We start from the raw sequence: 21731 nt of genomic DNA, 5'->3' as shown, positions 1-21731 counted from the left end.
CTCGCGGATGGCCAGCTTGGCCAGGCCCAGGAGCAACCCAACCAGGACATCTTCAGCCCTACCCTCTCCCCTACGCACAGGGTGTCCAAAGATGAGGATGGTGGGTGAAAAATGCAGCCAGAAGGCAAGGAGCAGCCCCTTTAGATATTCAAACAGTGGCTGCAGCCTCACGCACTCCATGTACACGTGGTACACAGACTCTTCCAGCCCGCAAAAGTGGCAGGCGGCTGGCGAGTCTGTGAACCGCGAGAGAAACAGGTTGCAGGGAACACCTCGGTGCAATACCCTCCACCCCAGGTCCCCAATGTAGAGGGGCAGAATCCCTGCGCAGGATTAAACTTGGCTTGTTGGCACTCTGCAGTACCAGCTGTGGTTGATGAATCAATGTGAGCAAGAGTCAGTTTTTCTTCCACATCCAAGAGATACGAGAGTTGCCATTATTGATCTCAAAATCCCGGGGTTGTCTGAAAATGATAAGAATGAATCTCCATGTGTACTTTGTTGCAGCCCTTGCACTGTTCTTATCCGTACCTTTCCTGTAGCTGCATGGTCGTGCATAGATGTCTTAGATAGAAAATTTACCTGGATAAAATGCAAAAACGTTGTTAAACATAACAATAATAGACCCAGGGGGTCTAGGATGTGGTCTTCTGGTACAATGGGGCAAGTAAATGGAAAGTCATCGGCTTTGATTCATTGTAATCTATCAGGTTTAAACTACATTCCATTCCTTCCCCGTGGATACTGCATGGCTCCAAGCCCGTGTGGTAACTCTGGTAACAGAGGCGTGCACAGAATACTTTATGTCTCATTTCATTTGAACTGCATTGGGTGGCAAGATCTTCTTTCTCTCTGCCACTGTTTTCTTTGATTGTTTTATTGTGTTGAAAATCCATTGCCTTTTTGTGAGATCACTGCTCCACCATTAGTAGTTATTTCCTCCCTCCCCCACTCAGTGTGAGGCCGTACATTCACTATCAGCAGGCTGTTCAACAGCACAAGCGCTGCCACAGAACCTGATCCTAATCTTGTCCAGTGTTGAAACATCACCCTACTCCATCAATTATTGTTAGCCGGTAAAGGACAGGAGTGCTGCCCATTTGCTCATTGCTCTACTGAGCAGGGCAGAGGGTAATCATAACTGTGTGACTGACGACCACCATCCACCATGAGATTGACTCACTCAGTACAAACCAGGGGTCACACCTGGGATCGTGTGATGTGGATCCTTGTGTAGACACTGACGTTTTGACCACTCAGCTTTCGCAAAACTCCTCAATGAAGTTTGAATGCTTGCTCAGGCTTTACACTAATAAAACATGAAATGTTGGATCAGGTGCACTATTTAAGCCAATGTAAACACAGGTCCACTCACAAACACATCCTCAGATTTTCTGCCCAACAGAATCCATTGTGGATACACAAAAACGCCAGAGAAACTCAGCGGGTGCAGCAGCATCTATGGAGCGAAGGAAATATGCAACGTTTCGGGCCAAAACCCTTCTTCAGGCTGATTGGGAGTGGGGGGGGGAGGGGAGAAGAAAGGAAAAAGGAGGAGACAGCAGGAGGGCTGAGGAAGGGGAGGAGGACAGCAAGGACTAACAAAACTGGGAGAATTCAATGTTCATGCCCGCAGGATGCAGACTCCCCAAGCGGAATATGAGGTGCTGTTCCTCCAATTTCCGGTGTTGCTCGCTCTGGCCATGGAGGAGACCCAGGACAGAGAGGTCGGAAAAGGAGTGGGAGGGGGAGTTGAAGTGGTGAGCCACCGGGAGGTCATGTTGGTTATTGCGTACCGAGCGGAGGTGTTCGACGAAACGATCGCCCAACCTCCGCTTGGTCTCACCGATATAGATCTGCTGACATCTAGAGCAGCGGATGCAATAGAAGGGTTTCGGCCCAAAACGTTGCCGATTTCCTTCGCTCCATAGATGCTGCTGCACCCGCTGAATTTCTCCAGCTTTTTTGTGTACCTTCGATTTTCCAGCATCTGCAGTTCCTTCTTAAACAGAATCCATTGTGGAAATAGCCACTAACCGTAGCCACAGTATTCAGATTCACCCTTGGTCACCCCTCCCTTATCCTTTATTCTCTCAGTCCCAATTTCCCTGCTTCCTGCCCTCCCTTGCTCTCTCTCCCTTTCTTACCCACTCTTTGCTTCCTTTACTTTCTGTTTTCTCTCCATCATTTGCAGATTGTTTTCTGTGTTGAATCCACTATGTACAGTCTTTTCATCTTCATTATGTGACATTTTCTGGCTAAATTGTATTGCATAACACAACACGGTTAGCAGGGTTGGCTGAGAACCTTGGTTCACATTGCACTGCAGCCTTGCACCATTCAGCTGTTTTGCACTCTGTGATGTATTTCTGTCGGCTTTTGCCTTACTCTGTGAGCTTCATATGACCAGGTGTATATGACAATAAGCTAACCTGATTCTTAATCCTATGTCATCTGGTGACGCGGCAAGTGGCAGCCTCGCCAGCAGCCCATCTGGCCTTTCGCCTTTTTTTGTTATTTTTAGGAGCGTCCAAATGTATGTTTTAATGTTTTGATGTGGGGGGGGGGATTAGGGGGAAACCATTTTCAGTCACTTACCTCGACGGAGATGTGACTTTTCTCCTTGTCGCATCTTCGCCCCACTCGCGGCCTAACAACTGGTTTGGTGCGGCCGTTCCAGACCGGAGACCGGTCCAGAGCTTCAGCGGCAGGCGCGGTGTGAACTGACCATCGCAGAGCCTGGGATCCCTTGCTGGGGATCGCCAGAAGAAGTGCTCCGACTGCTGGTTTTTAACATCGTGAAGCCACGGTCTCCGGGAAGAAGCGGCCGATTCGGGGACTCCAATCCTTGGAGCGTGTTCTGATCTGTCCCGACGTCGGAGTTTCGATCATCCCGACGAGAGGGCTTGTACATTGCGCTGTCCGTAGCGGTGACTGCAGACGGTTCAAGGCCCCGACCACGGGGGAACAAAGGAGGAAGATTGACTGAACTTTATCGCCTTCCATCAGAATCAGAATCACACTTTATTCGCCAAGTATGTTTTGCAACATACGAGGAATTTCATTGGCCAGGTCAGTCATACAATAAAAAGCAACAGATCACCCAAAAACACATTTTAACATGAACATCCACCACAGTGACTCCTACACATTCCTCACTGTGATGGAAGGCGAAATAAAGTTCAAGTCTCTTCCTTTTGTTCTTCCTCGGTCGTGGGCCTCGAGCCCCCGTTGACGGGACGGTCTTGACTCCCGTAGCCGGTGGCGTTCGCCCCCTCTGCGTTGAGGCGATCAAGCTCCCGCATTGGGGGGGATGTAAGTTCCCCCGCGCCGGGCGATCGAACCTCGCTTCGGGGCTGGTGAACCTTCCGCGCTGTTGGTGCTCCAGACTCGGCCTCTCCTAAGACTGCGAGCCCTTGATGGTAAGTCCGGGGTGGGAGCGATCCCAGGCAAGGGATCAGCTCCGATGTTAAGTCCACGCCCTGCGGTGGGGCTCACGACAGGTCGAGGAGGCTTCCAGTTCCAGCGAAACATCCGGAGAATGTGATCCGGAAATTAATCACATCTCTGGGAAGGTAAGAACTTGAAAAAAAAGTTTTCCCCCCCCCAACCCCTCCCCCCACATAAAACAAACCGAAGAACAATAAAACAAACTTTTAACACACTAAAAAATAACAAAAAGAATGAAAAAACGCACAGACTGCCGGCAGGGCAGCCATTGCCCTTGGTGGTCTTTTTCACAGTAAGGAATGCTGATTCCACTGTGATGGATGTTTATGTTAAACTCTATGGTGTATTGTCTTCTTTTTACTTGTATGGCTGTATGGTAACTCAAATATCACTGTACCTTAATTGGTGCATGTGACAATAAATTTGAACGCACTAAATTATGACACAGGGTCACACACGCTGATTTCTCGGTCTTTTGTGCAGGTTAACTTTGAGAAGGATCATCGCAATAAGTACTTGGAGCTTCTAGGATACAAGCAAGAAGAACTTACGGAGAAGGTAGGAGGAAAATTTATTACTGATATCAGTGAGGTTAAAAAGGCAGACCAGAGGATAATTTTCGGAATCGCTGGTCTATTGGTGAAAAGATTAATTGCTAACATGTACTTGGAAAGTCGGGTGATGACTGCTAGTTTAACTGAACATGTTTCTCTTGCAATGGCACCATTTAATCTTGATGTGTTTTTTTGCTCCAGATTGCAACGGTGCTACAAAGTGATGCAGACAAGATTGAGCTTCCAGCAGACCAGGTACAGATTGTATAAAGCAGAGGAAACAGTACAAGTCTCTGCTCCTGCAGGCTGTGATACGAGAAGAATAAATGTCCTAAAAACAACGCACATTCCCAGCTTGTTTCCAATTTACATTTAAGAGATCCTGCAGTCCAGCATAACCATGTCAGCACATCGTGAAAAAAATAAAATTAATGTCCCTGTCCTCTTCCTGCTGATGGCACTTTCCTCTGCTTGAATTATTATCTACTCTTCCCTTTAAAGGTGTAGTGGTCTTTCCTCTTCATTAACAACTTTCTCACGCAGACATTCCTCTTGAACGTTTTCACTCAACGCCACTCTGAGTGTTCTTAGTTAGTGGGTGAAGCTTGAGACTTTGGTCGGGGCATGCAATAGATGATATCAGCTCAGTCACTAGTTCTATACCCTGCTGATATCCCTCGGCATTGGCCTCAATAGAGAGTACGTTGGGTAGGTTGCTCAATGAGCAGCTAAATCAACATCTCCCAAAAATACTGCACTGGTACTCAACAAATGATAATGGAGCCAAAGCGGGAGACATCAGACCAGGCGATTAAAAGCATATTGGAAGAGGTAGTTTTTTAAACGTTAAATCGTATGAAATTTCTGGTCTCTTGGATCAAAAGGCTGTGAAGACATGCTTCCAAGTGGTGACCAAAGGGAAGGGGGTGCATAAGACGTCAGAACAAGGAGAGGATGGATTGGATACAGGACATGGTATGGAGTGAGCAGGAACTGATTCAAGCTGGGATGTGCAGTGAGCTTGGCTACATGCTGTTTCAGGCAGTTCTGTTCACCGAGTCCACGCTGACCATCGATCATCCATGCACACTAGTTCTATGTTATCCAACTTTTGCATCCACTCCCACCACACAAGGGGCAATTTACAGAGGCCAATTAACCTACAAAACTGCACGTCTTTTGGATTTGGGAAGAAACCGGAGCACTAGGAGGAAACCCATGCGATCATAGGGAGAACGTGCAAACTCCACACAGACAGCACCCGAGGATCAGAATCAAACCAGGGTCTTTGGCGCTGTAAAGCAACAGCTCCACCAGCTGTGCCATTGAGCTGCCCAGTTAAAAATAGTTTTACCCTATTTACCTATCACCCCTGTGTGATTTTTTGAACACCCCTCTTGACTTTCTTGCCCTAATCTAATCACAACACTGCTACCTTGAATTATCATTTTGATTTGATAGCATAACCTTTTATTTAATTAATTACTAAATTAAATCATTGTGTAACCCAAAAAGTCTTTGATTTTAGCTGTTTGATTTGTATTGATATTACTACTATGATACCAACCATGGGAAGAACATTATTCCACAAGATGAAAAAAGTTTGATCAAACTGGCTGGCATTTTTCTTAAAATATTTAAACGTTTCATTGGGCACAAGGCAATGGCAAGGCCACTTTGTGTCGTGAATCTAAATCCAAACTGGAAGAAACAGTTGGATAGTTTCATCCCAAGGGATCAAAACAGGGGAGTGGCATTAATCTAGTTTGGAATGTTCTCCTGAATTCAGGGGAAAGGATTGCAGGGCAGAGGAGAGGATCTAATATTCTACTCCACCTAAGCAGGGTTTGGGTCTGGAGGTGAGGGTGGGGTGATATGCATCCAGATAAGAACGTGGCCAATGCAGGCTGTGCAAGTGGCTTACAATGGTAATGATAACAATCTAACCAGTAGGCATATTTAAATAAATTACTTTTGCCCCAGCCTGGCGTATGTGAAATAAGCAAGCTGAATATCAGATATGCTTGCACTGAACCCCCATGGTGTTCACAATAAATTCCAAGGCACCTCTGCTGTTGAGCACAATAACTCTATAAAACCTGAACAACACCTAGTTCAAAATGAATAGGTGGGGCAAAATAATAGGGTGTTAACATATTTTACACAGCTTTAGTTTTTTTAAAGGCCGTAAGTCCCAGGAATAGAATTAGGCCATTTGGCCCATCGAGTTGGCTCCGTTATTCGATCATGGCTGATCTTTTCTCCTTCTCAAGCCTATTCTGCCTTCAATTTATAACATTTGGACCCCCCCTTACAGGGGTCCTTATGACCTTGGTAACCTGCACTCATCTTTGCCTACAGGTTAAAGCTATACGATCAAAATTCAAGCATGCAATTTTTATTTTAAATTAAACATTTCAATCTTTTTGGTTAATTATTTTGAACTGTGGGGGGAGAGAGAAGTTATTGTTGAGGGATGTCATGCTTATAAACACCATTATGGGCAGAGTTCTCATGGACCAGGGAAGATGCAAAGATGTAGAACAAGACGTCCTCTACTTTGTCTTTGTGCTGTGTTTCACTCTCAGGGTGGCCAGTCCAACACTGGTTGGGTGTGTGCTCGGTGCACCAGCCGCCACCTTATGGTTCTTCCAAGGGAGTTGCCATTGCAATGCTGGATTATGTAATAGTTTTACATTAACCCGCACCTACCAGGAAACAGATAAATCTGGATGGGACCCATAATTAGTGGCAGCCCATTATATCATACGCTGCTAACTTAACCGAGTCATTGCAACTTTTTAATATATTTAGATTTAATGTTTGGGTATATCATTAGAATCATTGCAAGTGATGACTTGAATCATTTGCAGTTCCTCGTTAACTTTAATGAAATAGTTTGCGAGTCTCCATTGCTGACCTTTGGCATTGTGATCTTTATTACTTGTGGAATAAGTTTCTGGCCCCATTTTGGTCCTTGGTATTGTTATTTTCTGGCTTTACTGCTGCTTCCTACTCCTTATGATGTTGTCATCTAACCCTTCCACTTTAAGGATCCAGGAGACTCTGAGCAGACAACAGAGAGTGCTGAAGACAACCTTGCTACGGAAGATCAGTCCCTAGGGGAGGTATCAAATAAATCCCACTTTATTTCTTTGTCCTTGTACATTTAGTGATACTTTGTGCGAACTGTACTATTTTTCATTCTCACATCTCATCTCGAAAATTACATTTATCGACCTTGGAATTTCCTTATTTATTGTGAGCAAGTGTATATATTTTTAATGTCTGTCCCTGTACATTTCCTAACATGAATGTTAGATGTTACCTGGTGTGAAGGGAGGAACTGCAGATGCTAGTTTACACCAAAGATAGACAAAATGCTGGAGTAACTCAGCGGGGCAGGCAGCATCTCTGGAGAGAAGGATTGGTCCGCGATTCAGTCTAAAGAATGGTCTCGACCCGAAAAGTCGCCTATTCCTTCTCTCCAGAGATGCTGCCTGTCCCGCTGAGTTGTTCCATTATATTGTGTCTATCTAGATATTACCTGGGTTGGGAGCTACAGCTGATTTTCCTTTCTCTAACTGAGGCCAGTTGTGCTGTTGCTCTGTCTGAGATCAGTTAATGGAATAAACCAGTGAATCGAGCCATGCTTGTTTCAGTGCTCCAATCATTCCAGTGCTCAATGCTGGAGAAACTGGCTGAACCATCCAGGAAAAGTGTAATCTAGTCTGGAACTTTGTTTGCGGTCTGCCTTAAGCGGGTATATTACGATCTGGAGTTGGACTGTGCTTCACAATCTATTTTATGCCAGCACCACAGAAGGAATAAAACTATCAACCGTCATTGATGTTCAGGTTATAATAGGTTGCATCCTTCAGCAATTATGCAAGTAGCGAACACAACCCATGTAATTCTTTCTGTGGTTGTATTTTAAATGCATATATCAATGATAAAATGAAATGTTTGTTTGTGCTTTCTATATTATATGTATTTAGTTGTGTATTTGTTGCTCCATAGACAGACGATGAGCATGAAGAAGATGAGGAGGATTTGGACCTAAACATGGCCACATCCGAGAAGCAAGTTGAGAAAGAAACAAAATTCAATATCTCCGTCAGTGGAGGTAATTAGATTGCACAAGAGTTTGATTCATTTTCAAAAGAAATGTACACAAAAATTAATATATTTTTTTAATTTAGGTTGACCCATTAAATCACATCCTTAAAACTGACTGGACAAATGTTTTAGATTTTCCAAGAAAAATCTTTCGTAAAACTTTTGATTTAAATATTTATAATATTGGAAGTGTGATGCCATTTGGTCCAATGTGTCTTCATCAGCTCTTGCTGGAATGGGGAGTTGCCTCTGTTTCACCAAATGTTTTAGTTTGCATAATGAACAGAACCTGATGTTTTATGTCATAAATTATTCTGGCTATTCCCTTCTGGAACACACGTCCAAAACCAGGGACATTAATCCACCATCACCATTAAAGATCAGCAAATTTGGAAAGTCCCCTTTCTCTGTAAAGGGGAATCTCACTTGTCCTGTGCAGTACCCTCTGCATAAAATATCATTTTTACGTTACCTTGCTCCCAGACCATCAGATTCCTCAGGACAATATTGGTTCTTTAATTGCATTTAAGTTTCAAGTTGAGAGTCAAGAATTGTCATATATGCTGACAATGGAATAATGAATTTCTTACTTGCAGGTACATAACAGGCTTGTAAAAACAATACCAAGTAAATAATTTTAATTTAATTTAATTTTAATTGTTTTTTAATGTTAATGAAGTAATAACGCCAACCTCAACACCAATGCAAAAAAAAAGCCCAAGGTCCTTAGTTTCATAATTTTCTCAATGTAAACAATGAAAGGTCAGATAATGTGAATGCATCTTGTTTTTCTTTCCCTTGCGTGCTAATTTCAGTCCTGTGCATAATTGGAATTGTGCAAATTTTGGCTCAGGAAAGGGAGAGAATTAATTTGCTCATTAAGTTTCCTGGATATCACAGGAGATCTGCATCAAATGGATGACTTTTAACACACACCACTTGTTATAGATTGACGTAGCAATTAATTTGTGCAGATCTCACAAACGTCATGCAAGAGGTGCTCAGTGAATTGCTTTTAATGGCAGTACTTGCAGGAGCAATGTTGACCGGCTCGCCAGCAAAATCTGCTGTTTTCAGTCGCGTCTTGGGGTAATTTATATCCACCTGAGCTGAGAGGGGCTCCCTAACAATGTTGCTTGCAATCCTTCAATTTTATGCTGAAGGGGACCCATGCTGCACAGATTGGACGAAGATATTTTGGCAAGAAGATCTGTTTTAAAAATTCCCTTCCGTTCCACAGATGTTGACGGGTTGATTACCCAGGCCTTGTTGACAGGCAACTTTGAAGGAGCCGTTGATCTGTGCTTGCATGATAATCGAATGGCAGATGCCATCATCTTAGCGATAGCTGGAGGCCAGGAACTTCTGGCTAAGACGCAAAAAAAATACTTTGCCAAAACAAAAAGCAAGATTACCAGGGTAAGTTGGCTTTCGCTTTGACCTTGTTTTAATTTTGATTATGATGCATTAATATTGGCCTTAACTTTTGGATATAATGCTTAGTTGATAGATGCTGTGGTGACAAGGGATTGGAAAGAAATTTTACAGTCATGTGATCTTCAGAATTGGAAAGAAGCTTTTGCTGCCTTGCTGACTTACGTCGGGCCTGATGAATTTGCCACACTGTGTGGTGAGTACAGTTACTTTGCCCTATGGACGAGAGTGGCTGTGATGTAAATAACAGGAATTAATTATGGTTTGATTCACCACGACCTGAAACATTAACTTTGCTTCTCCCACCAGACTTGCTGCCTGACCTGCTGAGTATTTCAAGCATTTTTTTGTATTTGTTTCAGATTACAAGCAATTACATTTTTATTTGATACACAATTCTTGCAGCCTGTGTGGATGAGAGCAGTCTGTAGAGAGGATGAGAAAACGGACCCCTTTATCCTAATGTAATGGGGATATTCTACTGGGGGGGGGGGGGGGGGGGGGGGGGGGGGGGGGATGGAAGGGAATGCTGCAATGCATTAGCCTGCAAGGGCAGTGTCGTTTGTGGGATAGAGACCATTCTCTGTAACCGTGACCATGCATGAGTCTCGAAGCCTGTGTTGCCGACCTGGTGCCAGGATTGAAGGACATCTCCCCAGGGCTCAAGTCAAGCCAAGTCAAGTTTATTCGTCACATACACATTCGAGATGTGCAGTGAAATGAAAAGTGGCAATGCTCGCGGACTTTGTGCAAAAAGACAAACAAACAAACAACCAAACAAATAAACACAATCATAAACACACACATATTCTTTTACATATTAAAAATTGGAAGGACAAACGTTCAGTAAAGTTAGTCCCTGGTGAGATTTACAGTCCGAATGGCTTCTGGAAAGAAACTCCTTCTCAACCTCTCCGTTCTCACAGCATGGCAACGGAGGCGTTTGCCTGACCATAGCAGCTGGAACAGTCCGTTGCATGGGTGGAAGGGGTCTCCCATGATTTTATTGGCTCTGGAGTTGCACCTCCTGATGTATAGTTCCTGCAGGGGGGCGAGTGAAGTTCCCATAGTGCGTTCGGCTGAACGCACTACTCTCTGCAAAACCTTCTTGTCCTGGGCAGAGCAATTCCCAAACCAGGTGGTAATATTTCCGAACAAGATGCTTTCCACCGCCGCTGCGTAGAAGCACTGGAGGATCCTCGGAGACACTCTGAATTTCCTCAGTTGCCTGAGGTGGTAAAGGCGTTGCCTTGCCTTAATCACGAGTGCTGAGGCGTGTGATGCCCATGTCATATCCTCAGAGATGTGGACTCCCAGATATTTAAAACAGCTCACCCTATCTACAGGATCCCCATTTATGGTGTATATGTCCTCGGATGATGTGCCCTCCTAAAGTCCACGATCAGCTCCTTCGTTTTTTTGATGTTCAAGAGGAGGCTGTTATCCTGGCACCAGAGTGCTAGATCAGCCACCTCCTCCCGGTAGGCCTTCTCATCGTTGTCTGAGATCAGGCCCACCACCACAGTGTCATCAGCAAACTTAATTATTGAGTTGGAGCTGAACCTAGCCACACACTCATGTGTGTACAGGGAGTACAATAGGGGGCTGAGGACGCAACCCTGGGGCGATCCTGTGCTCAGGGTGAGGGACTTCGATGTATTCCCTCCCATCTTGACTACCTGGGGCCTGGCGGTGAGAAAGTCCAGGGCCCAGGCAAACAGGGAAGTGTTGAGCCCAATGCCAGCAGCTTCTCGGCCAGTCTGGTGGGGACTATCTTGTTGAAGGCTAAACTGAAGTCTATGAACAGCATCCTCACGTAGCCCCCCCTTCTGGCTGTCATGATGAGAGAGAGCGGTGTGCAAGACCTGGGAGACCGCAACGTCCGTGGATCTGTTCGGACGGTATGCGAACTGCAACGGGTCCATGTTGCGAGGGAGGAAGGCGCAGATGTGTTTCTTCACCAGCCTCTCAAAGCATTTCGTGACTACCGAGGTAAGGGCCACCGGATGGTAGTCATTCAGGCAGGCGGGGGAGGCATTTTTTGGTACCGGTACAATGATGGATTTTTTGAAGCAGGCAGGGACCACGGACTTGTCCAGGGAGAGGTTGAATATTGTAGTGAGCACCGGAGCTAGCTGCGGGACTTGTGACAGAATGAACATCTAAGGTTGTGAATGTGTACATATCAGGAGAACTGCTTTCTCTGGAATTATGTAAAGCTTCTTGGGTGTCCTAAAGCACATTTCACTGCAAAATTTAGGTTTATTATTGGCATGTGATTTGAGGCACAATGAAAAGCTTTGTTTTGCATGCAATCCAATCAAATCAGATAATACTATACATCAATACAATCAACCCAAACTCAGGTACAATAAATAGAGTGGAGGGAAAGATACAGAATATAGTTCTCAGCATTGTAGCACAACGGTTCCAGAGACAAAATCCAGAGGAAAATTGGACTGTACCCTAGTTTATGGAAGGGCCACTCAGAAACCGGATAGCAGAGGGGAAGGCGCAGTTACTGAGTCCGATGGTTTGTGCTCACAAGCTTCTGTATCTTCTACCCAACGGGCGCTGAGAGAAGAAGGAATGACTGGGGTGTGACAAGCCTTTGATTATGTTTGCTGATTTTCTGAAGCATCTTGAAGTGTAGATGGAGTCAATGGTGGGGAGTGATGGACAGAGTCACATCCACAACTCTCTGCACTTCCTTGCAGTCTTGCGCAGTTCCCAAACCAAGCTGTGATGCAACCCGACACAATGCTGTCAATGGTACATCTGCAGAGGTTTGTGAGAGTCATTAAAGACATGCTGCATTGCCTCGGTTTCTTCAGGAAGTGGAGCCGTCGGTGAGTGGGCCAGTGGTCCACGACAGATTGCGGTAATATTTACTCCAAGAAACTTGAAGCTTTCATCCATTTCTATTTTGGCACCTTTGATTCTGATTGGGGCATTAATCCCACTTTGCTCCCTAGAGTCGCTAACTAGCTTTTTCATCTTCCTGATGTTGAGGGAGAGGTTATTGTTTAGTTTAGAGGTACAATGTGGAAACAGGCCCTTCGGCCCACTGTCCACCGCGACCACAATCATCCATACACTAGTTTTATCCTACACACTTGGGACAATTATCTAATTTTATTATCGTATTTTCTCATTATTTCTCTCGGATTGATCTCAGAGTGCCTAGATACCAATTTTTAAATAAATCTAATATTAATCTCTTGCTCGTATTTCAGTGATATGGGATGTGGTTTCATAGAAATATATTTTATTTTGGTAAAGATAAGAAAGAAATACTGATAAGGTGTAAAAATGCTAACAATACAATACAATACAATTTATTTGTTGTCATTTGAACCCAGAGGTTCAAACAAAATTTGGTTTCTGCAGTCATACAAACAAGAAGAAGAACCAAGACACAACACAATTTACACAAACATCCATCACAGTGAATCTCCTCCTCACTGTAATGGAAGGCAACGTCTTATCTCTCCCCTGCACTCCTCGTTCTCCTCCCGATGTCAGAGTCAAAGCCCCCGGCGGGCGATGGTAAATAAGTCCCGCAGCCATTAAAGCCGCGCCGGGCGATGTCGGGCCCCGCTCCAGGTCATCCTCAACCCCGCAACTCGGGCGGGAGAAGTCGCCGTTACGGAAGCCCCGAAAAGCGGTCTCCCACCAGGGACCCGCGGGCTCCTGGTGTCACCGTCCACCGGGCCGGCGGCTGAAGCCTCCGAATTTCTGGGGTCGGGCCGCAGCAGCATGTCACCACAGCTCCACCCGCTCCGAAACCTCGGCAAGCTCCGCGAGGGTGGCTAAGTCCGCAGGCTCCGCGACTGGAGCCCCAGGTCGTTCCGGTTGAAGGCCGCTCCACAGTGCTAGGCTCCAACGACAACGGAGACTCGACAGAGAAAAGGTCGGGTTCTCCGTGTAGGAGAAAGATTTTAAAAGTTTCCCCACCCCCCGCCCTCCACACACACATACCCAGTTTTAAAAAAAACTGCATAAAAACTACATTCAAACGAGACAAAAAATTAAAAAAAGACAGACGGACTGCAGGGGCCGCTGCGACTTGAGTCGCGCCGCCCACATGGAGGCTGTTCCTTCAATTTCTGCGCTGGGCCTCACTCTGACAAAGGAGGAGGCCCAGGACAGATAGGTCAGATTGGGAGTGGCAGAGGGGGTTAAAGTGCTGAGCAACCGGAAGATCGGGTAGGTTAAGGCTGACTGAGCGGAGGTGTTCATTGAAACGATCGCCAAGCCCGTGTCTTGATCTCACCGATGTAAAGAAGTTGACACCTGGAACAGAGGATACAGTGGATGAGGTTGGAGGAGGTGCAAATGAACCTCTGCCTCACCTGGAAAGACTGTTTGGATCCTTGGATGGAGTCAAGGGGGGAGGTAAAGGGACAGGTGTTGCATCTCCTGCAGTTGTTGGGGAAAGTACCTGGGGAGCGGGTGGTTTGGGTGGGAAGGGACGAGTTGACCAGGGAGTTGCAGAGGGAACGGCCTCTGCGGAAAGCAGAAAGGGGTGGAGATGCGAAGATGTGGCCAGTAGTGGGATCCCTTTGGAGATGGCGAAAATGTTGGATCATTATATGCTGTAAAATTAGCAACTGGTTCACCAAGAGCAGAGAGCCACGGTTTGTTAAGTTTAGTTGATTGTCACATATACTGAGGTCCAATAAAAAGCTCAACTGATGGCAGAGAGCAGGCAGCAAGGGTAATAACCCTTTGACAATGTTCAAATTCCGGTGATAGATTGTACTGATCTCGACTAAACCAGGAGAGAGGTGTTCCTCTGCTTACTTATGAGTGCAATCAATGAAAGTACTGAGTAAAGTCCCTGTTTATCATTAACATTATTCATTTCAGAGCAGACACTAGTTTGTGGTATCACGGTGTTATGTTCCTTAAAATTTATATCCAAGACCATCAACATTTCTCATTTCCCATCAACTGTGGGTAATCCACGAACAAAGCAGCATCTGGCTGCCTTCCCTTTGCATTCTTCTGGTGCTACACCATAAATGGTGCTGACTTGCACTGAGCTACAATTCCAACGTCTCCACAGCTTCCAATGCATGAATATAGATACTGTTACTGGGAAGCCATTTACCAGAGCTGTGAACAATGGCAGGGCTACAGTCAGCAGTCCAGCGGGAATTGGTGAACAATATAGATGGAGTGTGGAACCTGGCCCATTTGATATTTCTGTGGTTCAGCTGTACTGCACAATGCATTTGCCCATGTAGTTGTTTGTGAAACTGCTGATCTGGGTGTAAACTCTAGGCTGCCATGTCTAACGCTGGTGCTAGCTCTCTATTTGGGGGTGAATTAGAGATGGCTACATAGTGATCCTGCCAGTAGAGCCACTGCCTCACAATGCAGGTGACCTGTGTTCAATCCTGACATTGGGTCCTTCTGTTGGGAGTTGGACGTTCTCCCATGGGTTTCCTCCGGGTGCTTCAATTTCCTCTTGCATTCCAAAGACGTGTGGGTTGGTTTGTTAATTGGACGCTAAATTGTGGGTGTCTAAGGTGGTGGTGGGGTGAGGAGGGGTCATGAGAAAGTGAGGTGAATTTATTTTTAAAAATAAGGATGAATATAGGCTTAGTGTAAACAGTCAGCTGACTCGATGGATCGAATGACCTGTTTCCATGCTGGTAGACAAAAATGCTGGAGGGACTCAGCGGGTGAGGCATGGAGAGAAGGAATAGATGAAGTTTTGAGTCGAGACCCTTCTTCAGACTGATGTCGTGGGGGGGGGTGGGAAAAAGAAAAGAAGAGGTGGAGATAGTAGGCTGTGTGGGTGAGCTGGGAAGGGGGAGGAGGGAGAAAGCAAGGACTATCTGAAATTAGAGAAGTCAATGTTCATACCGCTGGGGTGTAAATTACCTAAGCAAAATGTGAGGTGCTGCTCCTCCAATTTGCACTGGGCCTCACTCTGGCATTGGAGGAGGCCCAGGACAGAAAGGTCAGATTCGGAATGGGAGAGGAAGCTGAAGTGCTGAGCCACCGGGAGATCAGTTTGGTTATTGCGAACTGAGTGGAGGTGTTGCGCGAAGCAATCGCCAAGCCTGCGCTTGGTCTCACCGATGTAGAGATGTTGACACCTGGAACAGCAGATGCAGTAGATGAGGTTGGAGGAGGTGCAGGTGAACCTTTGCCTCACCTGGAACGACTGCTTGGGTCCTTGGATGTTGAGGGGGGAGGTAAAGCGACAAGTGTAGCATTTCCTGCGGTTGCAAGGGAAAGTACCCGGGGAGGGGGTGGTTTGGGTAGGAAGGGCCAAATTGACCAGGGAGTTACAGAAGGAATGGTCTCTACGCAAAGCAGAAAGGGGAGGAGATGGGAAGATGTGGCCAGTGGTGGGATCCCGTTGGAGGTGGCGAAAATGTCGGAGGATTATATGTTGTATGTGATGGCTGATGGGGTGGAAGATGAGGACAAGGGGGACTCTGTCCTTGTTACGAATAGGGGGATGGGTAATGAGAGCGGAGCTCCGGGATATAGAGGAGACCCTGGTGAGATCCTCATCTATAATAGAAGAGGGGAACCCACGTTCCCTAAAGAATGAGGACATCTCCGATGCCATGGTCTGGAACACCTCATCCTGGGTGCAGATGCGGCGTAAACAGATCCACGATGTCCACAGCCATGTTTCCATGCTGTATCTCTTTGACTCTGAGTGGACACTTCATTTGGGGGAAATTTGATCAGTGGTTAAAACTTGCCTTTTAAAAAAACTCGTAACTAAATGTCAATGCAGAATAAATAGATGAATTAAATTTGAAAGACAGCTTTCAGATGAGGGAGTTTGTTTGCACATGGGATTATCAGATGGAATTAAAATAAAAGTTCTTGAGGTGTATACACATAGCAAAAGAATATAACTCTGGGAGCACGGCAGAGATGTGAATCATTGGGCCTCTACTCCTCAATGCTGCTCCTCAGTGCATCGCTTGGTCACTCACTCATGGCATACACTGCATGAGTTGAAAGGGGCGGGGGTTTGGGAAACAAGTGTAACATGTTAGTAGTGTGTGGTCCGTTGTTTGTAACACTTTAACCTTTGGTTTGAGAATGGAAGGTACACTCAATGTCTAATTTAAAAGTACAAATGGAAAATAACTTGAAACTAAAGTCAGTTATTTTAAAATGTTTTTCTTTGTTTCATCCAAGATTATTTGGGCGCTCGTTTGGAGAGTGAAGGAGACAACGACCTTCAGGCTCAGGCCTGCCTGTGCTATATCTGCGCCGGTAATGTGGAGAAACTAGTTGTCTGCTGGGATAGAGCTCAGAATGGCAACTCTCCTCTTGCTCTTCAGGTTAGTCTGGCTGAAAGTCATTGAGGCGACGCTGTTCCCCTTTTGAATCTATTAAGGAAAGGAAGGTAGACGCAAAATGCTGCAGTAACTCAGCGGGGCAGGCAGCATCACTGGAGAGAAGGAAAGGGTAACGTTTCGGGTCGAGACCCTCTTCAATCTGAGGAAGGGTCTCAATCCGAAATGTCACCCATTCCTTCTGTCCAGAGTTACACCAGCAATTTGTGTCTACCTTCGATTTAAACCAGCATCTGCAGTTCTTTCCTATACATATTAAGGACAGGAGACAGATATTTTCTTGAGAGACAATGTTTTGTCGCATTTACATTCCAGTGGGATCTCTTCTCTATTCCCCAGTGTTTGCATATTGCAGTACAAGTCCCCGATGACGCTCCCTTTGGCTTGCTGAAGTGAAAATTATCCTTGCAAGCTGATTTTGCATCTGGCTATTCATTAGTTCATCTTCAACAATTATTTACTTAAAAGGCATGAACTGCCTATAATTGTCAAGTGCAGAGTCGTACAGCACAGAAACAGGACCTTCAGCTCAACTTGCCTATGCTGACCAAGATGACCCATCTACAATAGTCCCACCTTTCTCCTCTAAAGAGGGATATGGACCAAACGTTGGCAAGTGGGACTAGTGTAGATAGATGGGGCATTTTGGTCGACATGACCAAGTTGGGCCAAAGAGAATGTTTCTGTGCTGGATGACCATGAGTTGCATCTTTGTAGTAAAGATTTACTGAAGACATCTGGCTAAAGGCAGCCTTGATAACATAATATTAGCATTTATATCAAGCCTTCCTATAAATCTGGGCTGGAAGATTTCTGAATCTGATACCTTCTCGTTCTCGAGTCTCATCTGTAATTTTTCCACCTGGACTTATTCCGACATCTCCCGATCGTTTCTAGACCTCACTATTTCCATCGCAAGTAGCAGACTACTGACCGACATCTACTATAAACCCACCGACTCCCATGGCCATCTGGACTACACTTCTTCCCACCCTGCTTTCTGTAAAGACTCTATCCCCCTACTCCCAATTCCTCTGTCTACGCCACATCTGCACCCCAGGATGAGGTGTTCCAAACCAGGGCATCGGAGATGTCCTCATTCTTTAGGGAACGGGGATTCCCCTCTTCGATTATTTATGAGGCTCTCACCAGGGTCTCTTCTATACCCCGTAACCCTGCTCTCACTCCCCATCCCCCCACTCGTTACAAAGGCAGAGTCCCCCTTGTCTTCACCTTCCACCCTACCAGGCCATACAACAAATAGCCCTCCGACATTTTCGCCACCTCCAACGGGATCCCACCACTGGCCACATCTTCCCATCTCCTCCCCTTTCGGCTTTCCGCAGAGACTGCTCCCTCCGTAACTCCTTGGTCAATTTGTCCCTTCCCACCCAAACAACCCCCTCCCCTGGCACTTTGCCTTGCAACTGCAGGAATGCTACACTTGTCGCTTTACCTCCCTCCTTGACTCCATCCAAGGACTGAAACAGTCCTTCCAGGTACGTCAGAGGTTCACCTGCACCTCCTCCAACCTCATCTATTACATCCGCTGCTCTAGGTGTCAGCTGCTCTACATCGATGAGACTAAGCGTAGGCTTGGCAATCGCTTCATCCAACACCTTCGCTCAGTACGCAATAACCAACCTGATCTCCCGGTGGCTCAGCACTTCAACTCCCCCTCCCATTACGAATCCAACCTTTCTCTCCTGGGCCAGAGTGAGTCCCACTGTAAATTGGTGGAGCAGCACCTCATATTTCGCTTCAGTAGTTTACACCCCAGCGGTAAGAACATTGACCTCCAATTTCAGGTAGTCCTTGCCTTCGCCCTCTTTCCTCTCCCCTTCCCAGCTCTCCCACAGCCCACTGTCTCCGCCTCTTCCTTTCTTCTTCCCGCCCCCACCACCCCCACATTAGTCTGTAGAAAGGTCTCGACACAAAACGTCGCCTATTCCTTCACTCCATAGATGCTGCCTCACCCGCTGAATTACTCCAGCATTTTTATCTACCTTCAATTTTTCCACCACCTGCAGTTCCTTCTTAAACGTAAGGTGCTTTCCACCAAAGATGCCACTAGATTTGGCGACTTGAATTATCCCTTCACTCCATGGACTGTGCATTGTATTGCACGGTGTTGCAAACTGTTCAATGTTAATGATTGAATTGGACCTTGTATTTATTCAGCATCTTATTATACATCTTCTCCACATCCCTGATTAATTACTCCTGGGCATAATCTTGTGGAAAAGTGCAATGATTATTATTGCACTGAGCCAGATAGCTCCAATCATTAATGCCATGAGTGACAAGTTAATCTGTGTTGGTGTTAGGCCCGTTTAGAGTAATGTTCACTACTTTGCTGGAAGAACTCCCTGCTCTTTGAATGATGTCATAGCTTCTTTGAACTCACCTGCACTGTTAGAATAATAATATTTTAAACAGGCTTTTAAACTCTAATTTAAACAGGCTTTCTGAAAGACAGCATCTTTCACAATGCAAAGCCTTGCACGCTATTCAACAAGGTGTCATTAACTCTCCCCAAACGATTTACGCTCTGTTCTTGGATTGGTCCTTGAATATTAGGAAAGCATTTTTGGGATGTTTAATTGAGCAATATTAATGGATTTGACTGCGAGTGGGACAGATTCCTTTTGCGTTAGGTTTCCAAACAGATACTGTGCAAGAGAAATGACATCGCAGTGGCACAGCTGGTAGAGCTGCTGCCTCACGGCACCTGAAACGCCACGGGTGCTGTCTGTGTGGAGTTTTCATGTTCCCTATACAACTAAATTGTCCCTAGTGTATAGGATAGAACTAGTGTATGGGTGATTGTAGGTCGGCACAGACTCAGGGGCTGATGGGCCTGTTTCTGCGCTGTAACTCTAAATTAAACTAAACTAAACGGTGCGGGTTTCTGCCTGGTGCTTTTATTTCCTCCCACATCCCAAAGAAGAGTGGGTTTGTAGGTTAATTGGCCTCTGTAAATTGCCCCAAGTGTGTAGCTTGTGGATCGGAAAGTGGGATAACATAGAACTAGTGTGAACGGGTGATCGATTGTCGGCATGGATTCGTTGGGTCGAAGGGCCTGTTTCCAAACTGTATTTTTTAATCAATCGATCAAAAAAAATTGATCAAACAAAATATTGAAAACTGATTAGGTTATAGAAGAATTTATTTTCCTGATCAAGTGGAAAATATTGGTGTGAGTGTAATATTCTGTGATCTCACGGTCTGTGAATTAAAATGGAACTCTGTTCTGTCTTAGCACGGAGAGACTAATACAATGGGTAATCTGAGGCCAGTGGTGTGTCTGAGGTACTCTTCCCCACTGGCGCACTCTAGCACTCAAGAGTCTGCACATTGGATGTGGGCCAAGTTTTTAAGTTCAGCATCCTCAATACTCACGAGGCAGCTATGTCATAAATTGGTTGCATCTTCTGAGCAGTGAGCCATGAAATGTGGCAAAGATTTCACACCCACCCAGCTGGCACCACTTCTCCCAACAGGAAATTTCCTCAAGACCTTCCCGTTGTTCAACCTTACGATGCTGGCGCTAGCCTACACTCTGGGGACAAAGATGCTCTGTTTGTCCTGCAGCTTTGTTGTGACCTGACTCGAGAATGTCCAGGAGCCTGCAGGCTCCTTTATTAAATGAACAAAACCTGTATCCAGAAATCTGCAGAGTTAACATTATAAAATTGCAAGCTCCTGAGGTCAGCAGCCCATCAGAAGAGCATAATGCAGATTTGCAGCTCAGTTTTTTAAAAGGGTCATATTTTTAAAAGGGTCAAATCTTCCCTCAGGTCCTCAGCAGGTTGCAAATGCCCAACTTGCTTACTGCCTGTTTCCATGAGTGGACATTTGGGTGACGGGCAGGATGGGGTTGCCAGGTGGTGCAGGGCTGCAGACATCTTCTGTTGTGTGGGAACTTTGTGGCAACTGTATTTCTGACTTGGCTACTGTTCGGGTTACGAACTGTTCTCAGGAACAGAACCATGTCGTATTCTGGGTAGGACCTGTATAGTCTATTTCACTACCAGTATTGACATGGTCTTTTTTTGCCTCCATTTAATTGCAAATGCAACCAGTGATCTAACACATGAGGTAAATTTTCCTTTATCAAAATTTTGATTTTGTGCTTTTTTTTTTTTTTAAATGGTCTTTTCAGGATCTCATTGAGAAAGTAGTGATTTTGCGCAAAGCTGTCGAACTTACCCAAGGAGCACACAATAATGGAGTTGGGGCTGTTCTAGCAGAGAAGATGAGTCAGTATGCTGGTCTACTGGCAGCCCAAGGAAGTCTGGTTGCTGCTTTGTCTTATCTGCCTACCGACGCAAATCAGGTACTGACTGATGCACAGTATTTTGTTCCCACTTTCTGTCACATAATCCCCAAATTGTCTTGTCAACTAATTTATGAAGATGGTTAAATCAACACATTTTTTGGTTAGGGCATAACATGCAGGAATTTTTTTTTTAATAATACCAGTGGGTCCAGAGGAGGTTTACAAGATGATCCCAGGTTAACATATCATGAGCATTTGACGACACTGTGTCTGTGCTTGCTGGAGTTTAGAAGAATGAGGAGGGACCTCATTGAAACGTACCGAATCGTGAAAGGCTTGGAGAGAATGGATGTGGAGAGGATGTTTCCACTCATGGGAGAGTCTAGGACTAGAGGTCATAGCCTCAGAATTAAAGGACGTTCCTTTAGGAAGGAGACGAGGAGAAATTTCTTCAGTCAGAGGGTGGTGAATCTGTGGAATTCTTTGCCACAGAAGGCTGTGGAGGCCAAGTCGGTGGATATTTTTAAGGCAGCGATAGATAGATTCTTA

The 21731-nt window shown here is 45.5% G+C and overlaps 1 protein-coding gene across 8 annotated transcripts in view; it reads left to right on the top strand.

Moving 5' to 3' along the window:
• The window catches only part of sec31a (SEC31 homolog A, COPII coat complex component), a 95660-nt gene that overhangs the window by 31215 nt on the left and 42714 nt on the right, over positions 1 to 21731 (top strand). For 7 of the 8 annotated variants that reach the window (XM_055639354.1, XM_055639363.1, XM_055639336.1 and 4 more), the window contains exons 12-19: positions 3934 to 4008; positions 4206 to 4259; positions 7058 to 7132; positions 8025 to 8130; positions 9364 to 9542; positions 9627 to 9753; positions 16740 to 16885; positions 21066 to 21239. In XM_055639354.1, coding sequence (XP_055495329.1) covers positions 3934 to 4008; positions 4206 to 4259; positions 7058 to 7132; positions 8025 to 8130; positions 9364 to 9542; positions 9627 to 9753; positions 16740 to 16885; positions 21066 to 21239 — 936 coding nt within the window. The remainder of the gene's footprint in view (positions 1 to 3933; positions 4009 to 4205; positions 4260 to 7057; positions 7133 to 8024; positions 8131 to 9363; positions 9543 to 9626; positions 9754 to 16739; positions 16886 to 21065; positions 21240 to 21731) is intronic. The other variant, XM_055639344.1, reaches the window with a different exon arrangement.

The sequence above is a fragment of the Leucoraja erinacea genome, chromosome 1, assembly GCF_028641065.1.
Source record: "Leucoraja erinacea ecotype New England chromosome 1, Leri_hhj_1, whole genome shotgun sequence".
NCBI classification, from domain to species: domain Eukaryota; kingdom Metazoa; phylum Chordata; class Chondrichthyes; order Rajiformes; family Rajidae; genus Leucoraja; species Leucoraja erinaceus.
This window is presented reverse-complemented; position numbering and strand designations above follow the sequence as displayed.